The following is a 16742-nucleotide window of genomic DNA, read 5'->3' as shown; positions in this document are numbered from 1 at the left end:
CTTGTCGTCGCAACCCCTCCGGGAGTCCTCCAACCCCCGGTTGTTGCCGTTGCTCCCTAAGCTTGTCCTGGTGGGATTTAAATTGTTACAACTCATTTTCGTATTAATCCTACTCCCCGCTACGGCTCCGCCACCCAGGGCATGCCCACACCGTCCGACCGGAAAATTATCCGACCGACCGGCGCCCCCGAGTTTCCTCAGGGGAGGTGGCTATGGCACGGGCCCTCGGAATTACCATCAGGGGCACTGGCCTCCGGCCCCCTACACACCCACGGACGAGGCCCATCAAGGAGCCGACGCACCGTGGGCTTTCAGGGGTCCCCGGGCTCCGACACCCGGGGGACCGCAGCGGGTGCTGCCAAGCGGGGGGCCCCACGGACGGTTGGGACCAAGGGTGTCGCAACCCACCCATGGCCTTGCCCACCGTGGCGACCAGCCTAAAGTCACGAGTCGTCGGCCGAGGTGACCTCCGCGCCGACGACCCCGCCTGCTCGATCGGTCAGCTTAGGGTAGGAAAAGCCCCTACCGTACATCTCCCGCGCGCGACGCACGGGAGAAGAAGCCGGCCGAGCGGACTCGATCCCGGCCCCCCCAATCGGCCGAGAAGAGACTCGATCCCGGCCCGCCGCCGCCCGCAAAAGGGCGGGGCACAGGAACTCCCCCAGTTGTGGCGATCACTGACTGACGAGCTATCTGTAGTCGCCGCCGGCCCTTGCGTTCTGCGGCTAGACCCGCCGGCCCCGACCTCGGAATACGTCCGAGCGGCCCGAAACGACCCTCCGCGCCGATGGCACCGTGGGTCCACAACCCTGGTGTGCAAGCCGTCGACGCGGGCCTCTCCTCCGGTTGGCCCGGCACCACGTACCGGGCCAGCCCGAAAGAGGGTTGACCACCCCGCTTCCCACCGGAGCACCGGCATCAGGGAAGCATTGGGGTGGCCTTTCCCGTTCCCTCGGCGAGACGACATCCCTGCCCGCCTCGGGAACGAGGAGACACCCTCCCCCAAGCCCCAGATCCCCAAAGGCATACGCCCCTGCCCTGCCGGAGTACCGGCGTGCAATGGTCTAGCGATTCGGGCCCACCCCACGGTTTTTTATCGAGATGTCTTTTCTCTAGGCCCGGCCGGCGGGAGAAGTAAAAACTCCTCCCTATCGGTCCCGGCCGACCGGGCGATTGCAGTTAGAGCCGCCAACCCCTACCGGCGATTGGGACCGACCCGAAGGCCAGTCCCTAAGGGAATCGCCGGGCTCCCATTCTTCCCGTCACTCCGGTCCGTAGACCGGCGGCAGGAAGGGTGGACTCTTAGACCCCGCACCTCACCAACGGGCCACCGCAGCGACTTCTGCAGAGCAGAAGTCGCCGGACGTAGTCCGTTGGATCCGAACGGGGAGCCCTCTTACCACGCCAAGGTGGTCCACCACGAGAGAGTAATTGATTCTTCTAACCCAGCGTACCTAACGCTGGTGCTGTATATTAATAAAAGCCACGTATTTGGATCTCATCCATATATATAAAATTGGGCTGAAAAAAAATTTTTTTTTTTAATTTAAAAAAGAAATTTAAAAAAAGTTTTTTTAAATTTAAAATTTATGAAAAAATATTTGTACACACCTGTACGTAAGGAATCCGAATCCTCACCATATTGAAAAGTTGGATCTCGTGCACCGGCACGTTATCGACCCATATCCACTATAACGTTAACAGAATGGTTAATTTAAAAAATATATATATATTTTTTTTTTAACCCGTAGTGGTCACACCTCCTAAAAATAACGTAGTAGTCACACATACGGAGTCCAATGGACTCCACAACAGTTGCCATTTGCGTTCTTTTTGATGTATCGACTCAAACCTTGAACTGGAATTTAGTTTAAGAGACTTCCTCTTTATAATCCAATAATTCTCTTTTCTCCTTTTTAACATTTTTTATGTTGAAAAAACGCGAGAAAAAAATTTTTTCTTGAGAAATTTGACTTTTTTCACAAAAATATTCATCAAAATTTTTTTAGATAGAGCAAAAAAACTTCCTGCGTTTTACTTTCAAAATAATATACTTTTAAGAAAAAAATAGCCTGGGGTCCAGTGGACCCCGTGTGACCACTACGGATTAATATACAGTTATGTACGTATTGTTGCGTGCATGCCGCCCGGTATGCTTTTCAAAAAAAAAGCCCAGGCCGACAGTGAGTCCGTGACTTTTCGGATTTCTCTCAGACACTTATTCACACTCGCGCACTCACGAAAATAACGACTTGTTTATTAAAAGACTGCTCGCTGGACGCTTCAGCTTGGAGTTCGAAAAGCATACTGGGCGACACGCACGCAACGGTGTTAGGTATACATACTCCTACGGCGGGGTGAACGATTTCTATGAAATCTTCGATTCTATGAAATCTTTCCATTTCTTTTTATACTTTGCTCTACTCGCGAACGTTTTCACACTACTGACTGACTGACTGACTGGCTTAACTGACTGCAGAGGACTGAACCAGAGCTCAGAAAAGTAATTAAGATAAAATATATCTAGCATTAACAATGGCGAGCTCGCGGGGACATTGCTTCATAGTTTACGATATACGATATACCTTAAATATTGACTCTTTTCTTGACGAATTATTTCGTTCATTACAACGCAAAACATATAATCATAACCAGAACACACAAGTAAATTTCCTTTTGAGCAATAGTTTAATATAAAAATACTTACATTTGCGGGCCAAAATAATTACAACAGCCAGCGAAAATCACTAACAATTTGTAGATTAGTTTGACAGTTAACAGCGCGGAAGCTCACATGTGAAGTATATCTATTGACCGGTTGCCAACCGAAAAATTCGTTTAACATGAAAAAAAGTGACAAAGAGTGGTGGCAAATTTTGCCCATTTTTTGGATTTCAAATTTCAAATTTTTTCATGGCAACTAGTACTATTAGATAAAACATTAATCCTAGTAAAATTTCAAAATGAGCATAAGCACGGTTCCGGAGATACAAGGGGGTGAAAGTGATGATCCAGTCAGGGTGTATTGCATAAGGAAGAATGCGTGGCTGAAGTTTACGTATTATTGAGAGTATTTTCTGTCGAATGGATCATCTACGATTCATTCTCTCTTCGCTGCTAAGAAGAACCATGGAATTCGTAATAAACTCGTCGACGAAAATAACACGTTAACACAGACGCTTTCCACGAAGGAAAATATTCACAATTCCGTCATACTTGCTTCGAAACGTTCAAAGCAGTTTTCACTCGCAAGAGTAATCTTCGCGAAGAAGAGACCCGGAAACGTATTGAATTTGAAATCGATAGTACATTCAATCTGTGTCCGGTCTCAACACATTCGAAGGACGAAGTCGATGCCTCCACCTCGAAGAAGAGCGATCGACAAAACATATGCAAAATTGATATAAAGAGAGAACCCCGATCGAAGCTGCAATCGTCGCATCCAAAATGGACACCGCGCCCGAAATAGACTTCTCATCTGAACCAAATATCATTGTTCAGAAAATAGACGATCTACTATTCACCGCTATTTCATTTATACTTTATAAAGCACCCTCAAAATACGTTCCTTATTAACCACTGACCAAGTCTTTGAAGCAATTCAATTACCGAGGAAATACTCAAATTGAAAGATAAACAGCTCGATTCGTGAGAGGCGGTGTCAAGTTTCACTTCAACTCCATCTATCTCGGAAAATTTTCATGCTAAAGACGAAAACTAAGGTCATATTTGAATCCGGTGTAAAAAAAATCTTTAAGAAACGATATGTTTCACTTTGTCATATATATTTTATTTCTTAGTATGGACACTGAAGAGTTTTGTGTACTTTCATATATTATGGGAAACCATCACTTTCACTACTTCATATCTCCGGAATCATGCCTATGCTCATCTTAAAACTTCTCTGGGATTAATATCCCTTTATATAGTACTATTTAGCATAAAAAGAAGTTTGAAATTTTTGAGGTCCAAAAAATGGGCAAAAAAACTGGTTTTTTTGCCATCACTCTTTGTTCTTCATTCGAGATGTTTTAAATTGCCTCTGTCCTAAAGTGCCTCCTTCTCCCCTAACTATTAATTAAAAATAAAAATCAATTCACTAATTAGAAAAAAAACTTAAGGTTCAAGAAACTTATTTTTCTCTTATACCTATTTTTATTGATACACTACATAGAAAATAGTTACAAAGATAATAGATTATAAACGAAATTTGAACCGTAAATCTTATTGAAAAGGTTTTCTGGTAATATAGAAATTGAAGAAAAAAATAAAATATTGAATAAATTTATTAACTTTGTAACATAAATGTTAATGAGACAGTAATATATTCACTATTTTTGTGGTTTCTATAATATTGTCAACAATATGATGCGGATATCAATAATCTCTATATATTTAAAATAGAATGACTGTATGTATGTCTGTTCTTTATACACTCTTAAACTATTTGACCGAATTTTTACCAAAAGTATATAAAATAAGGGTAGAATTTTCCGGGGAGTTCTATAGGGTGTATAGTTTTTCGTTATCGATCTTTTTGGGAACCGGTATCCGAAATTTTTCCAATTTTTCGGGAAATAAATTGACCAAATCTTAAAAAATTGTATATAAAACAGGGGTAAAATTTCCTGGGGAGTGCCATAAAGTGTATAATTTTTTGTTACCGACCTTTTTGGAAACCGGTATCAGAAATTTTTCGAATTTTTCGGGAAATAATTGATCGAATCTTAAAGAATTGTATATAAAATAGGGGTAGAATTTCCCGGGGAGTGCTATAAACTATATAGTTTTTTGTTACCGATCTTTTTGGGAATCGGTATATTGAATAAAAAATATATTGTGCAATTTGAAATATTATAATTTAATTAATAATACATAAATATAATAAAATTTGAATAAAAATAAATATAAAGGAATTTTTTTCGATTAAAGATATTGAAACACAAATGAAGTCGTTTGAAGAAAAACGACTCTCGGGCGAAGCCCGGGTAACCAGCTAGTAAAATTAACATGCATAATTAAGATATTTAGGCGAATAACAAATATAACTTCTTTATTTCCATATAGGTATATTATCTGCTACACAACTGCTATTTTAGGATCTTAAAAAATCACGTGAATATATTACTATCATTAATATGTTTAAAGTTTTTTTAACAAGCAATGCCTTATGTAATATCATGTAATTTCTGTAATATTATTTAATTTTTATTGAAATATGTTATCTTTTGCGTTTTAATGAAAAAAAAAGGAATTTCTATATTTTTCTTCTTGAAACATTTTCCACATAGCAGTAAAAAACTTACTTCTATCTAAATGGATTACCTTCTTTGCATACCCATCAGTACCTTGTTTTTATCTTTTCTAATAATTTTAAGAAAGTTTTTTTCTTTCACGTTAATTATTACTTCCGGTAAAAGCAAATTTCGAATTTTAAAATTGCTTCGCGCGGTGTCGAACCGGAGCATAAAAAACTGATTTTGGAACGGTTTCTTTAAAAAGGAGTTAATTAATACATAATAAAACCGGAGTAAAAATATGCTCTTTGGAACGTTTTTGAATCGGTTCGAGTTCAAAAACCACTTTAAAAACCGGATAAATTTGTGGAGTAAATTATTTGGAACCTAGGATGTAAACCGAACCGAATCGTTAAAATTTGAGACTTTCGAGAGAACAGAGCTAAAATTGCTCGGAGCAAACTGTTTTGGATAATCACTCAATGCTTGAATAATATTCTACAATGCTTTCAAAATTTCTTTCTACAGCGGTACTAATATATTTCGCTTGTTGCTTGTATTTTATTTAATTATTTATTAATTGATTGATTATTTATTAAATTGTCATCTAAGTATATGTTTAATTATTTATTATTTGTAATCTTGTGCTCATCATCTACCCGCTTATTTAGTTATTTATTTAATCGAATTGTGAGTCTTGGCCCGATTATAAACGAACATAACATTAAGATATCGCGGTCGAGTTAATTACTTAAAATTTTAATTAAATTCCGATAACGTCTTGGCAAGACAAATCGTGGAGGATTATTAGTTCGAAAATTTTCTGTAAACACGTTCAACTCGCCGTCTAAGAGAACGACAAGATCGAGTGCGAAAGCTTTGAACGCCAAAACGCAAAACATCACAAGAGCGAGCAGCGCGCCCAATAAGAACAAGAAGGTATATAATATACGTATATTTATGGTATTAACGTATAGTATAAACATGATATATTAAACGTATATGACTTGAGTATAATTTCCGTTTCTATGACCGTCTCATATACGTTTTCATATATCAATTTTTATTCGCGTATTAAACGTTATACATATACGAATTAAATTCGAATAATTATTCACCCGACATAAAAAAAATTATTTATTTCGAAATTTTATTACTATTTTTTAACTAAATTTGTTTCTTAAGATGCAGTCCATGATTATAAATATTTTTTCGTATTTGAAAAACACACTTACCTTGGTGGGATTCGAACTCGGGACCTCTGCATCGTGAGCCAACTGCCTTACGTGGTAGACTACTTCTTAATTTGATGTAAACGTTATATATAGTCTACATATGTCATAACCAGCGCAAATATATAATTTTTCAAAAATCATCTTAAGAAACAAATTCAGTTTAAAAAGAGTAATACAATTTTGAATTGGATATATGATATAATATTTCTTAATGTCGGGTGAATGTCAGAAACCAGTGCCGGCTCATTATGAAATGTTGTGTTCGTAAATATATTTATGAAAAAAGAATATAATAACGAAAAAGAATATAATTAAAATTGAATAATCGTACCTGGATTATAATCGTATTCTCCAAATGTTTATGTTTTTCATTTCATAAATAATATTTCAACGAATTTGTAATTAGCTGCACAGGATGTGGTATAAAATACGTTTATTATTTGTTAAAAATTACCCCGGTAAAAGCATATAAATATAATATACGCTCAACCTTTTATTAACGTATTTAAAAAGTATATCATACCTGGATATTAAATCCTATTTCTAAGACGTTATTTAAAGGGATATTTTTTGCAAATTATAAACGTATTAAAAAAACGCTTATTTAAATAGAATATTATATTATTTTTATACGTATTATAAACGTAGATGAAATTCTGGTGTTACATAAACTATTTTCCAACGTATAAAGTACGTTTCGTATTAAACATACGTAGTAAAAACGAATGTTATAAACGTATATTACACTATCGTATAAAAAACGTTAATTCTATATACGTATATGCCATATACCTATACCAGTTTTATACCATACTTACGTTTAATATACGTATATAAAACGATACTGCGAGATCCCATCCAATTTCGCGCTCGTGTCGCTTGCGCTCTTTCTCTCCGCGCCCTTGTGACGGACGTATAAAAACGTCATATCTGATATCACAATATATACTAGTGTATCAATAATAATATATATTAATTTATTATATTTTTCTGTTTTTAAATAACTTCTTTTTAAATAAAGAAACCGCTCTCCAAAACCGGTTTTTTAATGCTCCGGTTTGATACCGAATAAGCATTTTAAATTATAATAAACAACGGTTTGCTCCGGATCGGAGAGATTTTACAATTCAAATTGTGATCCGTTTTCTCGGAGCGTACAAACTACAAAACGGTTTGATTCGGTTTACAACCCTGTTTAACTTACCTTTTATATTTTTCTAGTTCTAAGAATTAGAAAAATTATCTTTTTCCAATTCTTAGAATTAGAAAAGATAAGTTAAACCAAGACTGAAGTCGCTGAGTTAAGCATTTAAGTTAAAGTGTGTTCGCTACAAATTAATCTTATACATTGATAAAAATAGACATAAGAGCTCATTAGCAGAGATATTAGATTCAACCTGTGAATCTTGAGATAGGCGGAGGAAACATATTCCAAGGCTTCATTTCAATACAATATAATATGCCTCCTAGATCTAGACTGAAAATCTATAGTTTACATAACGTATTGTATGTACATGAAAGTTATATAAAAGAGAACCGGATATAACATTATGCATATGACGTATACGTACTCGTATGATTTAGATTTATAATCTCTAACCAATAGTGAGCGTATCAAATTTTAAATGCAATTCCAACAGTTTAGCTAGCGCACACTCGTCTTCGTAAATCTTACTGGCACGTACGTACATCAGGAACGTGTGTCTCAGGTAATTGTCATTATTTTCTTAATGTGCTATTTTTTCCCTTACGAATAAATATCGACCATGATAAACGGGTAATTATTATTTTTTATATTTGTCATATTCTTTTATATAAGAATATTGTAGTTAGTTAGACAATTAAATATTTGCGGTTACATAACTTCGCATGTTGTTTCTGACGTTTCAGTTTTTATTTTAGTGACTTTCTTATATTGTATTGTTTATTTATTTTGTTTTTATTTATTAGGATTTTATCAAGTATTAATTTTAACTTTTTAATTTTCATTATTTGTTACACATCATAATAGGTATATTATAAAATAGTAAAACAGCACGATTTTTTTATTGAATGTGCATCAAGATTTTTCAAAAGCAGAGCGAATATAAATTTATGATAGATTTACATCGACTACTTGTTTTTTACAACAGTATAATTTGTTTAATGTGATAAACAAAATTGATATATTTCAGGCTTTCTGGTAAATAAAACATCATCAAAATGGCTAGTCTCATACAACTTATTAGCAACTATAATGAAGTCTTAAGAAATGTTCGAGGTATAGTATATTGTGCACTAAGGGGCGAAAGTAGTGTTTTTCAGACGAGTGTGAAGTTTGTCGCCCGAGCCGGCGAGGCGAGAGCGGCGAATCAACCGAGTCTGAAAAAGCTTTCGCCCCGAGGTGCACACGATATTTTTCACAATATCTTTACGGAAAGTTCGACCTCCATGCCTAGAGAGAGGCGAGAGTGGCCATTTCACGCCAGGACGGCATAGCGGGCGGAAAGTAACCACTTTCCTCCCTAGGGAGGTCCCGCTAATGCCGTCCTGGCGTGAAATTGGTCACTTTCGCCCCTCTCTACAGGCATGGAAAGTCGAACTTTCCGTGGAGGTGTTGTGAAAAGTTCTTTTTAACAAAATGGCACAAAATCTACCATAAGAGTATTGTTATATTTATAAAGAATATTTTTCTTTATAAATAAACTCAGAAATTTACAAAATGTTTTAAATTATATCGTTAAAACGAATTTTTTGTTTATATGTAACGAAAATACAATACGCTGTTTATAGATTTATACAGTTGTATATATATGTATTAACGACGTCTAATGTATTTATTCAACGCCGCAAAATTTTTCTGTCACACTTAAGAAGAATAATTCTTACATGCAATCACATAATTAATCGTACAACTCAATTAACTGCTTTGTTTTATGTTAAATAAAGAAAGAATCAATAAGTAGTCTTGTGAATGCAAATATACCTGACATAAATAATTATATACGCACGTGAAACTTGACAGAGGTAACTTGTTATCTAATATTTTGTTATGTTAAGAGGTTCGTCATCGTTAGAATGATTTTTATAAACGACATCTCTCGTACATATACTCGCATAAATTATCGTGGAAATTAATAAATATAAATATACGCATGTTCCAAGCACATCCATTTTATCAGACACATAATGTAAAAGGATTTAGGAATAATCTTTACGTTTCATATAATAATACCTACTTTATTCATAATACATAACACGATATTAACATGTGATAACTATTTTGCTTAATATTTCACAGATGAATTTTAATGCTATTTTCACGCATATTCTAATAATATTTACGCAATTATTACTTTATATTTTATCATATATATTATACGTAAATGTGTATAGATAAGAATAACACATTTTACTTTTAAAAAATTTGCCAAAAATAAATAAATAATATTTTTTTTCTCTGTGACAGATCCAGTGGTAGATACTTGGTTTCTAATGGAATCTCCGGGTCCTATGTTATGTATCGTCAGCGCATATTTAATATTTGTTTTAAAAGTTGGACCAAAAATAATGAAAAAACGACCGGCCTTTCAGCTGAATACCGTTCTGATCTTATATAACGCATTTCAAGTACTATTCAGTACTATTTGGTTGACAGGTTTGGTAAGTTTAATTTTTTGTAGTACATTTATTCCATCAGTGTTTAATATTAAGAATAAAAAAAACGTAATCACGACATATAAATACTCCGTTCTACATTTTCTCATATTATATGTTCAGAAGAATGCCATATAAACCATTAAAAATATCACAAAAGGATATTTCAGATAAATACTTATTAATTACACGTTTAAATAGCTTGAGAATTATAATTTATATATTTAATATTATTTAAACTTGAAATGTTCTGATAAAAATTATTTAAGTTTAATTAACATTTTTTTAAACCAACATATATAAATAGGTATTCAAAATAAGAAAAGATTAATATATGTAAGAATGTAACAAGAAGTTTGATTAAACTATTACATTAACACATATTTTGAGACATACAATAATCAATATAACAACATTTGTCGATTTTAGATATTGAACGTCGATATTAAATATTTGTTCCCCGCTTATGGATATGATACTCAAGATTATATATTACCTCCAGAAAACGTACGAATAGCGGTAAGCATTTCTTTCGCAATTGTTAACAATATTTAATTTAATTTAAATAATTTTAACAGTTTTTAATAAATAGCAAATATATTTCTCCACTATGTTACTTATATATATATGTATATGTCGTTCGTACAGATGTTACAGTATGCTTGGTGGTATTTTTTCGCAAAAATTATCGAACTTCTGGACACGGTAAGAAAATTTATAATGACAAAAATAATTGATTAGTTAAAAATTAAAGTGTTTAAGTTAATTAATTTATAAAAAATTTAATACAAAAACATCATGCTTTTATCGACTTGTAAAAGTGGTACCATTGTTCCGACAATTAACTAACAAAAATTATTGCAAACAAACATTTTGAAACATAAACAGAACATTTTGCTAACTCGTCATCGAAAAAATATACGTAGATTGTTCGCATTATTTTTAATAAATTGAAAAAAATGTTTAATGTTCTCTCCTTTAAACAAAATATCAAAGTATGTTAAAAAAAAAACATAAGAAGTATATTAGATATCTTTTTAAAATAATACAAATCATTAATAACATATCAAATTAAAATCAATAAATAACTATTTTATATATAATATTAAAAACAGCGTTTAGTTGAAAATAAACAAAAAATTTTGTAAAGAAAATATGTAACTTCTAATGTTCTGCTTTTCAAGGTATTGTTTGTTTTGAGAAAGAAGCAAAGTCAGATTACTTTTCTTCATGTGTACCATCATACTTTAACGGTCATCTCTTCGTGGTGTTATTTGAAGTTCTTGCCCGGTAAACAAGGCGTCATCATAGGTTTTTTAAATTCTGTGGTCCACGTCATTATGTACAGTTATTATTTTATCGTGGCACTTGGCTCTAAGTACATAACATTTAATTAAATTAAATAACAAAATTAATTGAATTAATTGATTAGTTAGAAATTAAAATGCGTGAGTTAGCCGACTTACAAAGATTTAAGAAGACAATGAAGCGTATATCATGCTTTCGTTATCGATTAAAAGTGGAACCATTGTTTAGTCTTTAGTCAGTTACCCAATGAAAGCTATTGCAACGAAACATTTTGAAATATGAATAAAGCGTTTTGCTAACTCGGTCATCGGAAAAGGATTTGTCGATTGTACGCATGACCTTCAACAAATTGAACAACCTTTTTTAAATTCTACTTTTTTCAGACATAATGTCAGAATATATTATAAAGCATAAAAAATATTGAATAGTTGAAACAAAAGTATTTTTGATGTAGAAGTAATACATAAATTTATCATAAACGATATAATTAATGAAAATTTGATTACTCACATACGTCTTTTTAAATTAATTTTTTTTTATTATTAATTATTACATGTATCAGTTTTATAGACATTGATATCTCTTCAAAATAAAAATCATTAATAACATTAAAAATTAAGATATTAATTAACAGATATTTTAAATATAAGAAAACGTTTAAATAAAATTAAGCAAAGAATTTTATAGAAAAAATGTAAAAATGTAAGAAGAAATTTAATATTTAAATGTTTTGCTTTTTAAGGTATTTTTCGTTTTGAGAAAGAAGCAAAATCAGATTACTTTTCTTCATGTTTACCATCATACTATCGTGGTAGTCGTCTCGTGGTGCTATTTGAAATTCCTGCCTGGTGAACAAGGTGTTATCCTAGGTTTCTTGAATTCTTTGGTTCATGTTATTATGTACAGTTATTATTTCATCGCGGCTCTTGGCCCTAAGTACAAAAAGTATCTCTGGTGGAAGAAATATATGACTTGGATTCAGCTGGTAATTAACTCTTGTATAATTGACTGTTCAAGCAAATTACAGAAATTAAGCAAAGATGTTTATAATATTATAAATATGTATTTTTATAATATTATAAATATATCTAATAATATTGTATACTAGCTCGTTACCCGGGCTTCGCTCCGGAGGACATATGTAATAAGACACGCAAATAGTCTCTCTCTCTCTCTCTCTCTCTCTCTCTCTCTCTCTCTCTCTCTCTCTCTCTCTCTCTCTCTCTCTCTCTCTCTCTCTCTCTCTTTCTCTCTCTCTCTCTCTCTCTCTGGAAAATTTCGTAACCGATTTCCAAAAAGATACCGGTTCTCAAAAAGATCGGTAACAAAAAACTAAACAGTTTATAGCACTCTCCGGAAAATTCTATTTCTGTTTTATATACAATTCTTTAAAATTCGATATTTTATTTCCCAAAAAATTCATCAAACTTCTGATACCAGTTTTCAAAAAGATTGGTAACGAAAAATTATATACTTTATAGCACTCCCCGGGAAATTTAACCCCTACTTTATGTATAATTCTTTGAGATTCGGTCATTTGGGACCGGTTTCCAAAAAGATCGGTAACAAAAAATAGTACTTTATAGCACTCCTCGGGAAATTCTACCCCTACTTCATGTATAATTCTTTGAGATTCAATCAATTATTTCCCAAAAAATTGGAAAAATTAAAAAAACTGGTTTCCAAAAAGATTGGTAACAAAAACTGTACACATATTTTATATTATGTTCTATCGTAATATTTTTGACGACATACACATGACAGAATTTTGTTATAAATGTCTGTGTTATTTTTCTTTGTTATTCTTCTTCTTTAATGTCGTAAAATAGTAGATAGTATCTATTAATTTAACCAAAAATGATAGGATGTTTCGCCAATATCTATTAATTTAATTTTTATATATTTTTAATTTAATTGTTTGTCAAATAAGATAAACAAATTACGGAAACGTTAGCTATACAAATCAAATTTAATAACTCTCTAATTCTGTTTCAAATTTCAGCTGCAGTTTGTTTTAATGTTAATTCACCTAATATTAACATTGATCATGGATTGTCGAACACCAAAAGCTCTGACTTATTTGTGCGTAATAATTACTATAAGTTTTATGTATTTATTTAACAACTTTTATCGTCAAGCGTATAAGAAGAAAATAAGTAGCAATTAGTTATAAATAATTAGTTATAAATATTACACTTTGGAGATAATTAATAAATTCGACAAAAATAAATTTATATATAATCTATCTTTATCTAAGTTTTATATAAATAATAAAGGAATAATATTGTTAAGGAAACACAGAACAAAATATATGGCTACAACCTATAATGCAGCAATTTAATTATTTTAATTTAATGTTATATCTTTTCTTTCTTAAATATTTATTTATTTATTTATATTTAAAAATTAAAATTTATTTATTTTATTACATTTTTATTTCACTACTTAAGCATTTATAACGAAAAAATGTACATAATTCTTTTAGCCTCTTCCAGTTTGACCGAATATAATTACAATAAAGATCTTATTAACTTTTAAATTTTCCTAAACAAACTATATATGGGTGTTTCTACGTAAATAGCGTTTTTTACTGTCCAAGCTTGTTATATGTTCAGGATGGCTCCCCATGCAGGACGAATCTCGGAAAACGGAATCTCGGAATCATTCTGATTGGTTAGTCCCATGAGGCTAACCAATAGATTCCGAGATTCCGTTTTCCGAGATTCCGTCCTGCACGGGGAGCCACCCTTAGGGTCTCGGTATGAAAACTAACCTTCCTAAGGCAGGGGCTCAATTTGAATTTCGCGTGGGGTCCCGTAACACCCCAGTGAGTCTGTCTAGGGATAGCATTCCGTGATAAAAATAAATATTTTCGAAACTTGAGGTGTCACGGGAAGTTAGCACCTCATTTTTTTAAATCGTTATATTTTTATCTAAATCGACGGAACTATTTCTGAAATACATCAGGAACTGTAGAACTTTTGTGGGTGCAAATGGAACTTTTAATAAAATGTCCGATTTTTGAAAATGAGGTGCCAACTTCACAGACACGATTTGATTATTATTTTAATGTAAAATTAACATACAACAGCTATGTTATTATTTTCTGAACATTTTTATGTGTTACATTTATGTCAATGTGATAACTTAACACTTTATATATGTCATTTAAAAATTAAATATTATTTTGATTTTTTTTATCACAATTATTTTAAAAAATCAACACATCTTAAAGTTATTTTAACATATAAATAAAAGTTAAAGAAAATTTTCCAAATAATCCTAAACTTTGACACACAAAATATTTAAATTGACTAAAATTAAATGTTTCTATTACACATAATTCAAGTAAAATCTGTAAAATAATCAATATCATGTGTTAATATAACTTGAAAAATAAAATCAAAAGAATTACAATAAAATATACATTACAAATATAAATGTAAAGTAAGTACCTATAATGTCAATTTCTTATATGTGGTGTGTGTTGTGTGATCATGTAGGAATCATATTTCTACTAATATAAACTAATACGAATAAATAAGAGGTTTTTTTCCCGGGGGGGATAAATGTTATTTTTATTAATAATCGCGTTTGTCACATTCATCCCGCGTTACTTTTGTCCCCGGTCTACCCTAGTAAACAATACAAAGTTTTTATTGTTATAATTCATTTGCCTTAAACGTAGTAAATAGTACTCGATAAATTAAGTTTTTCTTAGGTGCGGCGTATATATCTGAGTTAATACTTTAAAGGCACATAATAGAGTAATTGGGCGTAAATCCTTGTGCGGCGTAAATACAGAAATTATCTTAATATAAAAAAGTATTGCGTCGAATAGTCAAGTATTACGACGCTGATTTTTTTATATACGACCTTCTTCTTTTCCGCTGCACCGGTCAATTTAGTGATATTTATCTAAACATTCTAATATATTCTAATACATTCTGAACATAGATACGCAGATTCGGAATATTCCACGTGGCATTTTTTTACGCGGCTGAGACTCGCGTGTGAATAAGTTCTGTGCTCTCCACAAATTAATAAATATTTAAGTGTTGTTAAATAACTATCAAGTAATTTTTACAAATTATTATTTTAAATAATTAATGCAAAATAGATATTAAATAAATGTCACATAAATATTTTCTCTACATTATTTATTTAAACAAAAGGTTCATGTAAAATAAATTTGAAAAAAAGTCAGATTATCGTAATAAGTATGATCGAGTAAGCGGAGTAAGAACATTTAGCTTTAAATATCAAGCAATTATTCCATCGTCACCACGAGAATTAGTAACAGTAGATCTATATGGGCCTCTTCCAGAGGAGGTGTTCAATACTTATTTGTGATGATAGACGTATTTACGAAATATGTAGCACTGTATCCAATAAAGAAAGCAACGGCATATACGTGTGTTAGTAAAGTTATAAATGAATACATTCCAAATATCAGAAAACCATAATCAATTTTGAGTGACCATGGTACGCAATTTACCTGTAAGATATGGAAGGAAAAATTAGAGAAAACAGATATCAAAGTACTATATTCGTCGTTCGTTAATAACATTATAATTTATGAATTTATGAAGTTTTATCAAAGTTTACGTAAATCGTTCCTATAATAACTAATTACTCTCATAATTAAATAGATAATCACGAATAAAACGCAGATATTTTTCCGTTATACAATGGACATATACCATTCAATGTAAATGAATATAAGTAAGACTTTACTACACGTTTTTATGTCTTTGGCAGATAATCAACATCCATTGTTGTATTAAATGTGGGAGAATTTATGTATAAAACGTATGCATAACGCAAGAGAATGGTACATACACGGGAAGGAATTTGCACTTACGCAAAAAATAGTTACGTCACAATCGGAAGAGAACTCCACCAATCCAATCATATTAAAAAATAATCCCGCCTCCTTAATTCTGTATAAATATCGCGACTTTACGCACTTGGACACACTTCCAATCCGGCACGAGACAGTTCACTTTTGAGTCCGTATACTCATCCCAGTTTTCGTTTACTATTATATTAAAAACAATTTTCTGTTGTTCGCCAACCTAAAGAATCGCGAGTAAATTCTGTGCGCGCTAAGTGCCACGAATCACCCTCACTAGCAATTCGGCGAGACCTGCGGTCAGCACCAGCCTGACAGAAATATATATAGATATATTAGAGCGTGTCATTTTGGGGCAACTTTTTTTTTCATTTCACGAATAGCATATATACTTCCAGGAAGATAAAATAAGATACCTGTTAAAATTTTAGCCCTTAATATTAATATTAACAAGTCGCTCATCGCGATTTT

General features: G+C 32.9%; 1 protein-coding gene across 3 annotated transcripts; it reads left to right on the top strand.

The window, feature by feature from the left end:
* The first annotated feature begins 8073 nt into the window (after positions 1-8073).
* On the top strand, positions 8074-13759 carry LOC139822065 (very long chain fatty acid elongase AAEL008004-like). Of its 3 annotated transcripts, XM_071793587.1 has the most exons (7): positions 8077-8181; positions 8647-8732; positions 9921-10114; positions 10538-10627; positions 10757-10813; positions 12159-12401; positions 13419-13757. In XM_071793587.1, the coding sequence occupies exons 2-7, from the start codon at positions 8675-8677 to the stop codon at positions 13581-13583; spliced, it is 807 nt and encodes a 268-aa protein (XP_071649688.1). In that variant the 5' UTR covers positions 8077-8181; positions 8647-8674; the 3' UTR covers positions 13584-13757. The 3 variants fall into 3 exon arrangements, with proteins under 3 accessions (XP_071649689.1, XP_071649688.1, XP_071649690.1); XM_071793588.1 differs by lacking the exon at positions 10757-10813 and having other exon boundaries at positions 8074-8181; positions 13419-13759; XM_071793589.1 differs by lacking the exon at positions 8647-8732 and having other exon boundaries at positions 8096-8181.
* Positions 13760-16742: the final 2983 nt, after the last annotated feature.

The sequence above is a fragment of the Temnothorax longispinosus genome, chromosome 11 (assembly GCF_030848805.1).
Source record: "Temnothorax longispinosus isolate EJ_2023e chromosome 11, Tlon_JGU_v1, whole genome shotgun sequence".
Classification (NCBI taxonomy): domain Eukaryota; kingdom Metazoa; phylum Arthropoda; class Insecta; order Hymenoptera; family Formicidae; genus Temnothorax; species Temnothorax longispinosus.
This window is presented reverse-complemented; position numbering and strand designations above follow the sequence as displayed.

Coding starts and splice junctions, on each gene's coding strand:
- LOC139822065 (XM_071793587.1), top strand. CDS start 8,675: ATGGCTAGTCTCATACAACTTATTAGCAACTATAATGAAGTCTTAAGA. Junction 10,628..10,756: donor CAGAAAACGTACGAATAGCG/GTAAGCATTTCT, acceptor TCGTTCGTACAG/ATGTTACAGTATGCTTGGTG. Junction 12,402..13,418: donor ATATGACTTGGATTCAGCTG/GTAATTAACTCT, acceptor TTCAAATTTCAG/CTGCAGTTTGTTTTAATGTT.